The 16792-nt window shown below is 43.1% G+C and overlaps 1 protein-coding gene across 1 annotated transcript in view; it reads right to left on the bottom strand.

Annotated features, from left to right (window-relative positions):
• LOC149223224 (conserved oligomeric Golgi complex subunit 2-like) overlaps positions 1–15029 on the bottom strand; it is a 160645-nt gene extending 145616 nt beyond the window's left edge. Inside the window, exon 1 of the mRNA XM_089387837.1 lies at positions 14826–15029. Coding sequence (XP_089243963.1) covers positions 14826–15029 — 204 coding nt within the window. The remainder of the gene's footprint in view (positions 1–14825) is intronic.
• Between the last annotated feature and the right edge of the window lie 1763 nt (positions 15030–16792).

Raw genomic sequence — 16792 nt, 5'->3', positions numbered from 1 at the left:
GCCCACTACGGAATGGCATGCCACCATGAAATGCCCCATTGATTCCATTATTTGTAAGCTCTTTTACTTGGTTATTCTAATGATTTGTTGTATTGGAGGGCAAGGGGACGCATTGGATCTTATGCAGGATTGCAGGTGGGTCTCCATTTGGGATTGGTCTCCCTATATGGGGGTCCAAGCCCTCCAAAGGGCCACATTGGCACTTGTAGGGTGAGCATTGAGAGCCATGGGCCTCCACCATAGCAAAGAGTACTTCATGGATCCCCAGCTCCACTTAGTGATTGCTCGTGTTCCACCTTTTGGATGAGGATGATGCACCTAGTTCACCATGCCCAGCCGGCTCCACACTTGTACCATACACTTGGCAGATGTTCCAAGGTCCAGATGAGGATGTGTCTCACTACAGGAGACAAAGGGAGGGCTTATGTCATCATCCTAGCCTTTACAGATGGTTTACAGGCATCATCGATCCACTTGGAGACCCATGAGGATGTCCTTGTGCCCCCACACCCACTTGGGAGCACCACATGTGACTTACTTGGGAAACAAGGGGCCAACCCCTTGTCCACTATGATTGGAGTCCATTCTCTCACCATGGCACACTTTGGACTTCATTAGGCCTTCTCAATGGCCCAACGACTCATTATATTCATTATTTTGCCCTCTTGAGAGGTTATTCTTTGTATTATTGAGCTATCTTGGTGGGCTTGTCACCAAGTCATGTCATTATTATGTATTATTTTATTATTTTGGGCTAAATTAGGCCAATTAGGCAAATTGAATCCCCTTTAGAGTTGTATAAATATGAGAGAGGCTCATTCTAAACTCTCATCATCACTTGGATTGGATTAGTATCTCTTGAGAGATTTTCACACTTTTTGCTGGGATAAATTTTTGGAGTTTTCTTGATGCACTATGATGTTTGGATTTTCGCTATTGTCTTTGGAGCTTCTTTCTAATGCAAAATTGATAAATGGATATACTTTCTCTCTCATGTAAGTCAAAATTTTGATGTTATTCTTGTTATCTCACTTGTCAAATGCATATATATTGTTATCATTATTCTTGTATGGGTTAATGTAATGCGAATATCTTCTGGAACCTTGAATATGTCATTAAATGCATGCATTGATCTTTGAGGGATTGGGTGAATGTTCCTAGAGGCACCTCTTAGGTTGAAAACCTCGAAACTGTCTCCTTCGCAAATTTGAAGTATAAATCCCTATTGACCTAGTTGTTGCCCTTGGAGAGGCTAGCAAAGATCATTGAGGGCTCCTTAGCTCATGAAAATTCTCGATCTATGTGCATCTTGCCTCCATTAAGCCCAAGCAATAAGGCACTGGTCCTCGTATCCCTTTGGTGGTCAAATTTACCTCCCTTTTCTTCTCTTTTCCCAAATTCTAGGCCTAACTCTAGAACGTCACCGAGGGTATCAAGCGAAATTCATTCTAGCCATCCAAACCCCTTGAATTTTGGTCCACCACTGTGCTAGATATTGCTCAAGAGGCCCTCCAAGTTTGAGGAAAATCTGAGCATGGAATCTCAAGATAGAGCAAGCCCTAGCCATAAGACCATCCCTTTCCCTAGGTTGACTTGAGTTAGTGTCCTCACTTGGATCATTGCATTCAAATCTCAAAAGAAAATTAGTCCTTTGATCCTATTCTCCTCCCTAATTAGGTCAATCCCCTCCATGGTTGATCAACTCCATACCCTTGACCTAGTTTGGGTCCACTTGGGTTTGTTGTGGTCCCACAACTTCATAACTCAAATTCAACAAAGATTACATAGAATCTATTTCTTCACAAGGACCCTTAAGTCTAGGAGGCCCCTTGTCAAAGTATATTCCCCAAACCTAGGCTCAAGTGTCCTCTTAGCCCTTCCTAGAGAGCCTATCACATTACTTTCAAAGAAAGGGGGCCAATTATTTGAACCTCTCTTGAGAATAGGCTTTAGGAATCTCCTCATATCTTATGATTGATCCATCCATTCCTATGATTCCTTTGATACCGAGACTCCTCCCATCGGTGAAAGTCTGTAAAGATCAAAGAACCTTAGCTGAGGTGACAGTGGGCTATCACCCCATTGTTGCCCCTTGACCTAGTAGTTTCTCTATAAGATCCCCTCCTAGGACCCCTGCTACTTTGAGCGGTAACATTTTTGGCATCGTTGTCAGGGGCACGAGACGTGTATCTTGTTCCCTATACGACATTATTGATATATCATTGGCGACTCCATTGGAAGAACGAAGCCCTAATTCTTCATTGAAATTCAAATTTAATGCTTGTAGGGTGAATGAAGCAAGCAGCTATCAAGGCATTTTAATTCACCATGGTGACTTCATTTTGGTATTATATGCAAAATCATGAAAAATGGCTAATCTCGAGAGAGAAAATGTTCTTCACTCTCCTTTCAATAAGCTTAATCATGAAGAGCTTCAAGAACTACAAGAATGTGTGGATGAGCTAACTAAGTTTTATGAGTATTTGATAGATCACAGGAACGAGGATTTTATACGCGAGTATTGTACTCTGAAGAGTAATGAGCTCTACTATGTACAATGTGCTTATGAAAGAGATCCTAGTCGTGTCCTTCGTTGATTTGAGGTAGCATCAGATGTGCTCTAGCCATGAAAATTGGTGGAGAGGCTAAAGCACATGAGATCTCCAAGACACAGAAATGGTTTGGGCAGATTCTACCCAGTTTAGGAGATATTAAAATAATCAATATTTTTAATAGAGTTCCTAAGTCTAAACTTGGGAAAAATAAAATATTAATGGGTATTAATATAAAACTCAGTTAGAAGGTTCTAAAGGGCATGGATCACGCCAAATCTAATCTTAGCCATTGATTAGAGATTTAATCTCGGTCGTTGAAGGACCAACAAGAAAATTATAAGAGGAGGCTTGAGGGTCAGTTGGAGAACATACCAGAGTGATCAGTGATTTGATTCTCTAGAGCGGGGTTTGCTAAGAGAAGTCGAATCAGTGATCAGTTGCGGCAAGGGGCAGTGAGTACAAGATAGAAAGGCAAAGATAGAGCCGAGAGACTAGCACAGAAGCATAGAGAGGCAGACGTTGAGCCAAAGGGAGCCACGCAGAGGCAGAAGGGACTACGCAGAGGCTGCAAGAGTGACACAAAGGGTCGTAGAGGCTCCGCAAAGCCTAAGAGGCCAAGACGCAATGAGCTTCACGCTGATGCAGAGGCCAGGTAGGTTGACGCTGAGCTTCAGATTGTGCTGGAGAGGGTTTCGTGAGGTAGACTTTCCAAATATCTGCTTCCGAATAGAGAGGTATCACTACCGGATTATTTTCTCTATCGGGTGACCCAGTTTGGCACCCAGATATACTCAAAAAGACTGCATAATAAAATAACCCTCAGAATTGTTGCATCGTTTTCCCAAGTTGGGTTTTTCCGGGGACGAGTTGTCCAAAAATAACGGTGTCATTTGTGTTTGCTATTTCTTTCAACTGTTGATCTATAGATGGTTGAGACTATATTGTGTTTATTTCGATATTTATATGATTAGATAACTTGTTCATAATTAACAAGTAGGAGAAATAAACCAGAGAATACAGATAAAATTTCTAACGGGTAATACTTAGAAATTTCAACATGGTATCAGAGGGTGGTTGCAGATCACAGGAGAGCTGATGGCACTAGTTGAATCAGAGCATTTGCAGCAGAAACAGCTGTCCCGAGTGACAAAAGTTGTTCCTAGCAGAAAGCGGCGAAGAAGGGTTGATGCAGAGGGGCTGTGTCATCAGTTCGAGCCAGAGAGAGGCCAGCACAGAGGCTGAGGAGGGCAAAAAAGGCTCATGAAGAACCACGCAGAGACCAGGAGAGTTGACACAGTTGGCTAGGGGAGCATTTCAGCCAGTGTCGGGATTGCGCAAAGCCTAGAGGCGCAATCCTTCAGTTGCTGGGGCATAGGATGTTTTGGGCAGATTGCAAGGAGTGAAGTTGGTGGGGTGTTGTTGCTACCGAGACAGAACAATACCTAACAAGGCAAAACCAAAGTAGAGGGAGTCGCTACCTAGGCGGATTTCTAGCCAAGAAATCCAGATCAGTGTCACAGGTGCATAGGAAATCAAAGAGGTGCGACTCTACGATTGGCAAGTGGGTTTCTAGGAGGGAAATCAAGACTCAAAGGGAGTCTAGCAGAGAAATTCTAGGAGGGAAGTAGCGACTCAAAGAGAGTCGAAGAGATAACCTCCAGAGGGAAGTAGAGACTCGAAGGAGTCAGAAGGAAGAGCAGAGAGATGACCATGAATGGACTAAGGGATCAGGACAGGCTGGACAGGGCGTCCAACTTTGTGATCTAGAAGGCCAAGATCCTGTCCGTTCTAGATAGACATCGCATCAAGGCCTTCACGCCTTGAGAAACGTAGCTATCCCAGTCGACCCAACTGACAATGAAAGGTATGAGGATGCAATGGCCAAGGCGAAATGCATAATCTTCAATGGGGTCAAGGATCATGTGGTCCAACATATTGCCGAGAAGGAGACGGCAAAGGAAATGTGAGATACCTTGAAGACATTGTATCAAGGCACTTCCATGCAGAGGAAGATGCTACTATAGAATCAGTTACGGACATACCAGATGCAAAAGGGGGAGCAGATAGATCAATTCCTCAGCAGGTTACAGGAGATCCGAGACCAGCTGACTTCTATAGGGGCCACGCCGGATCAAGAGTTGATGGTGAGAACCGCCCTAAACGCAGTCTCCGAGGAGTGGGAGACATTCGTCCAAAGTATTCTGGGCAGAGTGAATCTTCCAGGATGGGAAGAATTGTGGGCAGCTCTTCGCCAAGAAGAGATCAGACGACAAACCAAGACGGGAAGCAGCAACAAAGGGGCCCGGGTCAAGAAAGAGGAGGAAGAGGATGCAACTCTGGCATCTGCGGGAGAGCATGGGAAGAGGAAGAAAAAGGACCTCTCCAAGATAAAGTGCTTCAACTGTGGGGAATTGGGGCATTATGTGAACTAGTGTCCAAGGAAGAAGAATAAGGGAGAGGCGTCTGACTCCAAGGCAGCGCCAGCGAAGGCGGAAAAGGAGGTAGAGGAGGATGACGATTGTGCCATGAGTGCTCATGTACCTCTAGAGAAGAGGTGGGGAGACATCAAGCTGTAGTCAGGAGGACTACAGGCGATGAGGGGCAGGATCCTTGAGGTACCCAAACTCTTGGATCATACCTAGCTACGAGAGCCCCAAAGTGAGAGTAGCAAGATGGTGGATGTCGGTAGAGACGGATGCGGATGAAGCGGCAGAGAGTGCTACAATGCAGTAGTCCCTGGCAGCGCAGAGAGGCTTGCAGTAGTGCAAGAGGCACAAAGGACGTTGCAACAGTGCAGGATGGCACAGAGAGGTTTGCAGTGGTGCGAGAGGCAAGGAGTTGTTGTAGCAGCGCAGAGATTGCAGAGGGAGCACAAGATAGAGGCAGAGGGAGCTTCAGCATTGGGAGTGTTTCTAGCCTGACAGGGATGTCAATAGTTGGGTGGATTCGTTACTTACTTCTCAGTAACTGAGTTGCAGAGCAGTAGCAGTTAGCAGTAGCATGATGCAGCATGACGAGAGGAGGTTGCAGTGCAGATGCAGTGTTGGGAGAAAGGACCAACAGCAACACGGATGCAGAGGGAGCTACCATACAGATGCAGCAGTGGCAGTGGCAGAGCCATCGGCAGTAGTACAAGATGCAGCAGTGCAGAGGATTTTGAGCGGGAAGGTCTAGCATCAGCACAGGTACCAGTGTCGTCTAATCAGGGTGATGCTCAATGCGGAGTATTACTAGAGCACAGTCCTTGCTAAGAGGGAGTGTTGATTTGGGGTAGCATCGGATGTGCTCTAGCCATGAAAATTGATGCAGAGGCTAAAGCACATGAGATCTCCAAGACCCACAAATAGTTTGGGCAGATTCTACCCGGTTTAGGAGATATTAAAATAATTAATTTTTTAATGGAGTTCCTAAGTCTAAACTTTGGAAAAATAAAATATTAATGGGTATTAATATAAAACTCGGTTAGAAGGTTCTAAAGGGCATGGAGCAAGCCAAATCTAATCTTAGCTGTTGATTAGAGATTTAATCTCAGCTGTTGATTAGAGATTTAATCTCGGTCGTTGAAGGACCAAAAGGAAAAGTATAAGAGGAGGCTTGAGGGTCAGTTGGAAAACACACAGAGTGATCAGTGATTTGATTCTCTAGAGAGAGGTTTGCTAAGAGAAGTCGAATCAGTGATCAGTTGCAGCGAGGGGCAGTGAGTACGAGACAAAGAGGCAGAGATAGAGCCGAGAGACCAACGCAAAAGCAAAGAGAGGCAGACGTCGAGAAAGAGGGAGCCACGCAAAGGCATAATGGACTGCGCAGAGACCAGAAGGGCCTGAGTCATCCACGCAGAGGCTGCAGGAGTGACGAAGAGGACCGTAGAGGCTGTGCAGAGACTCATAGGGCTAACGCAATGAGTTTCGGGCTGACGCAAAGGCCAGGTGGACTGACACTAGCTTCAGATTGCGCTGGAGAGGGTTTCGTGGGGCAGACTTTCTAAATATCTGCTTACGAATAGAGAGGTATTATTTCCATATTATTTTCTCTGTCGGGTCAGCCAGTTTGGCACCTAGTTGTACTCAAAAAGACTGCATAATAAAATAACCCTCAGAATTGTTGCACCAGTTTTCCCAAGTCGTGGACGAGTTGTCCAAAAATAACGGTGTCACTTGTGTGTTTGCTATTTCTTTCAGTTATCGATCTGTAGATGGTTGAGACTGTATTGTGTTTATTTCAGTTATGATTAAATAACTTGTTCGTAATTAACAAGTAGGAGAAAAAAACGAGGGAATACAGATAAAATTTCTAACGGGTAATACTTCGAAATTTCAACATCCTTGAACTAGCCCATCACACTTATACTTTCTATACCCTGATTGATCTAGTCAATCAAAAATATTATAGTCAATCACAAAGCCCCATAGAGTGTAATCAATTGGATGATCGGGGTGACCTTGAAGAGAATTCAAATGTGGACGACGATCATGGAAGTGAGGAATATATGGAAGAATGGAATCCATCTAAAGAAGATCGGGATGACCATAATGCCGTAGAGGGCCTTCAGAGGAACGAGGATTTTATACGTGAGTATTGTACTCTGAAGAGTAATGAGCTCTACTATGTTACATGTACAATGTGCTTATGAAAGAGATCCTAGTCGTGTCCTTGAACTAGCCCATCACACTTATACTTTCGATATCCTAATTGATCTAGTCAATCAAAAATATTATAGTCAATCACAAAGCCCCATAGAATGTAATCAGTTGGATGATTAGGGTGACCTTGAAGAGAATTCAAATGTGGAAGACGAACATGGAAGTGAGGAATACATGGAAGAATAGAATCCATCTAAAGAAGATCGGGATGGCCCTAATAACGTAGAGGGCCTTCAAGATGCAAATTTAAGGATTAAGAATATGCATGGCATGAGTGAGTGTCCCATTGAAGTCCATGAGGATCGACACAATGAATTACGGACTTTCATTTAGGAAAGGGTGTTCGAAGACATGAGTATTTTGGCTCCCTATGATGATGACACACATGATTTCTTATGCATTAAAGAGGGAAAATGGGATGTAGGCGACCATCATTTTGACTATGACCCTATTTATGATACTGACACGAAAAATGAGGTTGAAATTGATTCTTCTTTTCTCCAGGACATTACTCATAGGGATATGCCTATTCATACCATCGAAAGGGAGGATCATTGTTTTCCCACGCATGAGGAAGGTTTACTTGAAATAGTGGGCCCCATTTATGACACCAATGATGACACTGATAAAGGTCTTGTTTTCCCATGCCTTCTCCAAGATCCCAATAGCATATCTGCATTATCCATGATCCTGCACCTTTGCCCATTCTCACATTATCACCATCATTGATGATCCCTCTTCCCCTCCTAGGTATGGCATTGAGGAAGAACTATCCACTAGAAGCATCCCTCCTTTGCCCTCATACCCTTGGGACTGTCAATATAATTATTCCAACTAGCAACCAGTTTATTGTCCTCTTCAGTGTCCCGAGTACCCTTTTCCTTCCCATCATAACCCTATGGCATCAATGAGGCATAACATTACAAAAAAGGGTTTTGATAGGGAGTTCTTGAGTTTGATCGTTCACTCTTTCATCCTATACCTAGAAGAGAAGCTCGACACTTCTAGAGTGACTTATTTGCCTCCTTTTAAGACTTCCTATCACATTGAATGGATATCATATTTTCCCGCATCATCCTCAATGTGATTTTGTCCACATTCACTTTGAGATTTACTACATGAGTAATCATATAGGCAGGCATGTTTATATTGCTCTAATGATCTGTTGCTTGCACTGCCTTTATAATTACACTTAGCATTAGCTTTGTATCATAGGCATGCTAGGGTAGGATGCATTGCACTCAAATTTCCACATTAGAACTAACATCATATGATATTCTCATGCTAGATTAGTTGCATTTGGATTAAAACTGCATTTAGAGTAAATTTTATTTATCTATTTTTAGTGGCCTGATATAAGCATGTGCGATCATGAGACGCCTCGAAATCATGCTGCCCCATGTGCTCTATTTGTGATATGTACAGGTGAATGGTCTATGGTCCCAAGAGAGTGTTGGTGTTCTCATGACCTCATCATTCGAGTATGTCCGTGCACTCCTCTGAGAGATCATGTCACAGTTGGAGGCAGGTGTTACCCACCCCTTGTGGGTAGTGTGCATAGGAGAAAGCCTTTCTCCTAGATGGTCCTCAATCGGTAGCCAACAACCCTTGCAACCACCAGATAGCTCGATGTACCAATATCTCTACCAAACGAGTCAGCGTTGCGGTCCCTAGCCCATCTGTTATGGTTGCATGTTTGAAGGTGGGCCTCCTAACTCCAAAGGTATGACTTTTCATTGGACACATTTGGGCATGGATTGGTGGGGGATTAAGCGGAAAGTGTGGACTAGCTATGTACTCTTGTCTCATGTGCCTGAATTGGTGGTTAGCCTTGTATCCTAGTCCTGTGGGATCTCCTTCACGGGCCACTAGCTTTAGGGTTGGCACTACATGGGAAATCCCGATTTTGGTTGCATGGTCCCGCTTCCCGACACCATATACATCACTCCCCTCCACTCATCTTAACACCATTCATCTCTTTTCTCATGTGGGTCCACATGCGTCCACCAGGTCCACATATGATTAGCCTTCCCCTCCCCTTGTCCACACCTAGGGTCAGGCCTAGAACAATGCCCCGATGGTTGATGCAAATAAAAAGAAAAGAAAATGGATAATTTGGCCACTCTCATCAGTAAATGTACCACAAAATGCAAAAGATGGTCGAGACATACAAATTTGGCACATGGGCAAAAGCAAAACAAGAGCTCTACCCCTTATTTATGTCCATCAACGTGGTTCCTATGAGCCCCCTCCACATTAAGGAACCCATGATTATCCCAACCCCTGGTAGGAAATGAAATGCCCCACCATAAAACGAGGTAACTACTGTTATACCCTACACATCATGCTCTCATCCCCTGTAGCCTCGAGCAATTATGAAGAAAAACCAATCAAAGGCCAAAGGCATATGAAGAAGGGAGGAAAAACAAAAGCCAAGCTAACTCATGTACCACAATTTGCACCCTCCTACACTCATATACCCAAGTGTGGGTTTCCCTCTTTATAGCTACCCTTGTACGATGACATGTGGCCTGGATCCTTCCCCTGATCCCCACTTCGTTCCATCACTATATCACTCACCACATACCACTTGATGGATGTACCATGGACATGTCACACCCTTGAAATGTTGAAACCACCTAATAGGGTCCTTGGTTACTCCCCTTATTAAGTTTGGAGACACTTGTACATGCCAAAGCCTACTATGGAAGGGCATGCCAACATGAAGTGCCCCATTGATTCCATCATTTGTAAGCTCTTTTACTTGATTATTCTAATGATTTGTTGTATTGGAGGGTAAGGGGACGCATTAGATCTTACGCAAGATTGTAGGTGGGTCTCCATTTAGGGTTTGGTCTCCCTATATGGGGTCCAAGCCCTTTAGAATGCCACATTGGCAATTGTAGGGCGAGTGTTGAGAGCCATGGGCCTCTCCCATAGCAGAGAGTACTTCATGGATCCCTAGCTCCACTCAGTGATTGCTTGTTTCCACCTTTTGGATGAGGATGATGCACCTGGTTCACCATGCCCAGCCGGCTCCACACTAGTACCATACACTTGCCAGATGTTCCAATGTCAAGATGAGGATGTGTCTGACTATAGGAGACAAGGGGAGGGCTTATATCATCATCCTAGCCTTTAGAGATGTTTTGCAAGCATCATTGATTCACTTGGAGACCCATGAGGATGTCCTTGTGCCCCCATACCCACTTGGGAGCACCACATGTGACTTACTTGGGAAACAAGGGGCCAACCCCTTGTCCACTATGATTGGAGTCCAATCTCTCACCATGGCACACTTTGGACTTCATTAGGCCTTCTTGATGGCACAATGACTCATTATATTCATTATTTTGCCCTCTTGAGAGGCTATTCTTTGTATTATTGAGTTATCTTGGTGAGCTTGTCACCAAGTCATGTCATTATTATCTATTATTTTATTTTTTGGGGCTAAATTTAGGCCAATTAGGCAAATTGAATCCCCTTTAGAGTTGTATAAATATGAAAGAGGCTCATTCTAAACTCTCATCATCACTTGGATTGGATTAGTATCTCTTGAAAGATTTTTGCACTTTTTGCTGGGATCAATTTTTGGAGCTTTCTTGACTCACTATGATGTTTGTATCTTCGCTGTTGTTTTTGGAGCTTCTTTCTAATGCAAAGTCGATAGATGTATATACTCTCTCTCTCATGTAAGTCGAAATTTTGATGTTATTCTTGTTATCTTACTTGTCAAATGCATGTATATTGTTATCATTATACTTGTATGGGTTAATGTAATGCGAAATTCTTTTGGGGCCTTGAATAAGTGATTCAATTCATGCATTGATCTTTGCGGGATTGGTTGAATGTTCCTAGAGGCACCTCTTCAGTTGAAATACCTCGAAACTTTGTCTTCTTTGCAAATTTGAAGTATAAATCACTATTGACCTAGTTGTTGCCCTCGGAGAGGCTAACAAAGATCAATTAGGGCTCCTTAGCACACAAAAATTCTCGATCTATGTGCATCTTGACTTCATTAAGCCCAAGCAATAAGGAACTGATCCTCGTATCCCTTTGGTGGTCAAATTTTCATTTCTTTTCTTCATTTTTCCCAAATTCTAGGCCTAACTCTAGAAGGTCACCTAGGGCATCAAGCGAAATTAATTCTAACATACAAACCCCTTGAATTTTGGTCCACCACTGCGTTGGAGATTGCTCAAGAGGTCCTCCAAGTTTGAGGAAAATCCGACGGTGGAATCTCGAGCAAGCACTAGCCATAAGACCACCCCTTTCCCTAGGATGACTTGAGTTAGTGTTCACTTGGATCATTGCATTCAAATGTCAAAATAAAATTAGTCCTTTGGTCCTATTCTCCTCCCTAATTAGATCAATCCCCTCCTTGGTTGATCAACTCCATACCCTTGACCTGGTTTGGGTCCACTTGTGTTAATTATGGTTAACAATAGTATGTTCTATGCTTGCAACAATTTCTTCAATGTCCTTTTGTTAGCCCAATGATAGTTTCCAATTTAATTTCCAATAGCAATCACATTAATCATCACATTGATAGAAACTATGGATAGAACATGAACAATAAAAGCAGAAGACAAGCCAAGACAAAAGAACACCAAAATTTGGCGAATGTCAGGGAAAAACCCCAAGATTGGGAAAACCCTTTGATCAATTCTTCTTATTATTATATCAAATGTTCAGCAAAGAGAGAGAGTACAATAAAGTCAATATTGACTTGACAGTAGATGATCAAAACCACTGTCCAAAACAGCCCAATCAATCTGTGATTTTTTTGCTTCCAGATAGCAGCAATCAATAACCCTAACCAAAAAGTCAATGTTGGTCAACGCAGCAACAAACAGTCCACAATGTAGATCGCTCAAACCCAGTCAAACTCGATCTTCTTTGTTGGTCAAAGTCAGCCCAAAATAGTTTCAAAACAGTCAGTTAAACTTGGTCAAAGTCTGCACTCCTGTCCTACAGTCAACCCTGCGGTCAGCCTAGTCAATAAGCCCAAAAAAACTTTATTTCTGTGCCATTTAATGCAACCCTCCAAAACAGAAATTCTGGCACAAAAAACACAGTCAAGGGAGGTCAAAATATCCCTAGTCAACACTGTTCAAACCTTGCAAGAGATCCTGAAATTCAGCCACACATGTGAGAGAAGAATAGTTGCTCGTGCAATTTGTACGACCCAATTAGATGAGGAGAGAGAATTGATGAATTGTGATGATGATAAATGAGGTTTGAGGTCTCTCTTATTTATACAAGTCGTTGAGGGTCAATGGTCATGTCCATTGGGCTTCATGAGCCTATATGATGATGTGGCCAACCTTGACAATTTGCACATGTGTGGGCTTCACCTCAAAAGCGTATTTTTTCTTATCCAAATTTGATGATCTTTAGGTCAATTTTGGTCCTCTCAAAAAGAGGAATTAAATGCGATAATCATCTCCATCAATTGAGTTGTCCAAAGTGGAATTTGGCCCTAGTTGTCAATTTTAACACTCCCTCTCAACTAGGGAGAATTCCACCTACCAATCGACCCATTATCATGCCATCCTGTCATCATGTACCATCTTTGCATCTCATCTCAAGTCTGTTGAACACTGATGTAATAATGAAGAAGAATCAATCGAGAGTGAGTCAAAAGACCTTGCCACATTCCACTGACAAAAGTCAGTCCAGGGGTAGAACCCTAATCAGATTTGATCCCAAATCAAGTTGTTGAACACCATGCATTCTATACATAGGGAGTACGGAAATATACGATGCGTCCATCTATAGTGTTATGGTCCCTATCCACTTTTCCTGACTCATTGGTCATATGAGAGGTACTTCCCATGAGTCCCAGACTGAATGGGTAGGATGTATGCCTGCCCCTGGGGCATCTGCAGGAGAAGGTGAACCACTCATTCTGTTCATATGCCATAGGAGAAGGTGAACCACTCATCCTATGCATGTATCATCAACTATAAGGGAAGGTGAAGCACTCAACCTATGCTCTCATATATCATCATGGAGTATCACAGGGGAAGGTGAACCACTCACCCTGTACACAGCGAACCTATAGGGGAAGGTGAACCACTCACCCTATGGTCGCAGATAGCTCCAAGAAGTACCCCAAGCCCCCCGGAACTCCCAGAGCTTAATGTCCAACTCAAGCGGGACCCTTATGGGAGGATCCTTCCACGACTCCAAGTCTCTTTCGGAAGGCTAAGAATTTGACCTTTCTCAAGGATTCGTGAGAATGTCAGCAATCTGTTTATCAATCCTAATGTGTTGGAGCCTTATTGCTCCCCGTTGTGCCATATCCCGGATAAAGTGGTACCTGCTATCAATGTGCTTGGAGCAATCATGGAACACAAGATTCTCTGAAATGCAAATCCCACTCTGGTTATCACAATAGATCACAGTGGTATCTGGCACGTGCTCAAAGAGTTCACTGAAGAGCTTCCTCAACCAAATAGCTTCACAACAAGCCATACAAGCAGCAATATATTCGGCCTTGATGGTGCTTAAAGCAACTGATTTATGCTTCTTGCTCAACTATGAAATTCAGGTAGACCCCAATGAGAAGCAGCATCGTGACGTGCTCTTTCTATCTACCACATTGCCAACGTAGTCAGCATCAGAATATCCATTTAGCACGAAAATATCTCAAGAGATTCTTAGCAGCTATCCAATGTATGTGATGAGGCTCAACCATAAATTGACTCAAAGTATTTGTAGCGAAGCATATTTCTAGATGGGAGTGTACAAAGAACATCAGGGCTCCCACAAGTTGTCGATACTCAGAAGGGTTTGTCAATTCAGGCCAGCAGCACTTCCACATAACTTCTTGAAGTTGAGTTCAATCAGAGTAGACACAGACTTGCAATCCACCATCCCACATCTCTCTAGCAGCTTCACAATGTATTTTCCTTGAGAAGGAAAATCTCACCTAGATTTTGCCAGACCTCTAGGCCTAGGAAGTAGTGCATCAAACTAGGTCCTTTATCTCAAACTCGGAAGCCAACTCCCTCTTGCATTGATAAATGAGAGGGTCTGCACCTGTTAGAAAGAGATCATCTACATAAAGAACCAAAATGAGAGGCATGCCCTTTTCAAACTTGGAGTATAGGTTAGGATCAACATCGCTCCATGTAAATCCTAGCTTCATAAGATAGCTATCAATCCTCTCATACCAAGCCCTAGGGGCTTACTTCAACCCATAGAGGGCCTTCGTTAATCTGCATACATGTGTCCTTTGATCTTGAACTTTAAACCCCTAAGGTTGTTCCAAGTAGACTTCCTCCTTAAGCAAGCCATGCAAGAAAGCAGTCTTAATGTCCATTTGATGTAGGCTCCATCCTTGAGAGGTAGCAAGAGCAATAATAGATCAGATAGTGGTATATTGGGAAACCGGTGCAAATATCTCGTCATAGTCCACTCCCTCCTTTTGAGAGAAGCCACGAGCAACAAACCCGGCCTTATATTTTTCAACACTCCCATCAGCTCCATGTTTAATTTTGTAAAGCCATTTTGAGGTGACCACCGACTTGTGTTTAGGTCTAGGCACCACTTCCCAGACATCATTCTTCATGATAGATTCATATTCCTCATTCATCGCATCCTTCCAGACTTGATGTTTTACGGCTTCCTTGAACGTGCATGGTTCAACTTGAACAATAATATTCATAGCAGCCAAATAACCTTGATACATGTCTGGCTTCTTACTTTCACGAAATGTCCCTCTTGGAGCATTATGTCTTTTAGCATCTTCAAGAGTATCTTTGAGCCATAGGGGTCGATTCCTTGAGGCAGAGGAATCACCAAGAAGTGGATCAATAGGATCCATCGAACCATTAACATCGGCATAGGCTCATATATTGGAGGTTCATCCTGTTTTTCTGCAACATCATCATTGTCCTTCCTTGGAATGGGGATATCTCTCGCTTTCCCAAGGGCAATATCTTCATCGAAGGTGATATCATGGCTTACTTCAACATCTCTTTGACTAGGCATATAGTGTGTAAATTCCCATTGTAGATCAACAGATTATGCAATATACTAAAACACAATACAAAATCTACTTCTACAGCACTTTGCGGAAGCTTAATCGAATTGAGCAAGATCAAGAGAACACATATAACTGAGAATGAGAAATCAATCACACATAACACAGAAGAAATAACCCGAGGAAAGCCTAAGCCTAAAACCCCAACTCTGTATTATCATACAAGTGGAAATATCGTCCGAATTACAAAAAGAATCAGCTCACAAGCTATCCTACTCTCTCTGCAATCCTTCTGCTGCTCATAGACAGTCAAAGGCCTCTCTCAAACCTTCTCCTCTACCCTCCAAGCCTCCTATTTCTTTGTGCAATTTTTCTTGGGGTCCAGTGAAGCCACATGTGTGAATTGGCCCCTTCACACACTCACTAACCTCTGATCTAACTGCGCAGTCCTGAAGGAGATAAATCTTTCTCCATGGATGAGCTTCCTTTATAGGAAAAATCCATCCAACTGATAGTACATTGTCCCTCCTTTGATCTCAATTGGGTCTCTGTCTGAACCGACATGCATGAGTTATTGATGAGAGAATATTCAGTTATCTGAAGTGCAGCAGTTATATGCAAGCATGCATTAACTAACTGAACTCAAATTAATTTAAACAAACTGTTTAAATCAATCTAACTGGACTTGACTCAGTTAACTGAGCCAACTAATTACAACTCAAATTAGAACTCATCCTTATCTCTTTAACTGATAGATAAATTCCTCAATTAATGGAGAAACTGTTGCATGTCCTCACATAGACTTCATGTTTGATTTTTTCACAACTAATTAACTCATGGTGAATTAATTAATTTATTTTCAAACAGCTGTTAAGTTCAAATTTGAATTTTACTTCCTATTTTTAGCACTTCCATTTTTCAATCACTGTTGCTCAATCCAGCGCTCGTACCCAAACTGCTATTTATAACAGTGCTATTTTTAGCACTTCAATTTTTAGCATTTCTTGTTGCTATTTTCAACACTCCCTCTCAACAAGAAAAGCATTCAACTCGAACCCGATCCTATACCTTTGGACTGTTCTGCATGCAACACTTCTCCCAAGTGTGGTTGCTCCAGCAACTCTAGAAACAAAAAAAACTCCCCACAGACCTCTCTGTTGGGCTAGAAACATACTCTAATGTTGAAGCTCTACCTGCTACTGACAAGTGCTCCCTCTCTGACCTCTGAGCTGCTGCAACACTCCATGCATCTCGTACTATTGCACACCTCTCTGTGCCATCCTGCACTGGTGCAACAATCCTGTACCTCTCGCATTGTTGCAGCCTGCTAGCTCTACACAGTCCTGGGACTCCTGCACTGTAGCTCCCTCTGTCGCTCCATCTGCATCAGTCTCTACCCAATCAGCCAATCCTGCTACTCCTCGTCGGGGCTCCTGTAGCAAAGTCGAATTAAATAGGTTGGGTACCTCAAGGATCTGCCCCTATTCCATCCTTCTTGGGACAATCACTCCACATCGCCCCACCTCCTACCTGGAGTTATGGATGCATGTGATCCCTCTGCCCACCTGGCTCAAAATTTACCCCTACTGGAGGTCTCTGCATGA

Source organism: Pinus tabuliformis, chromosome Q (genome assembly GCF_031772625.1).
Source record: "Pinus tabuliformis cultivar Carrire ecotype Pingquan chromosome Q, CPIR1, whole genome shotgun sequence".
Lineage (NCBI taxonomy): Eukaryota > Viridiplantae > Streptophyta > Pinopsida > Pinales > Pinaceae > Pinus > Pinus tabuliformis.
Note: the sequence above shows the minus strand (reverse complement) of the source record. Positions and strands in the feature narration are given on the sequence as shown.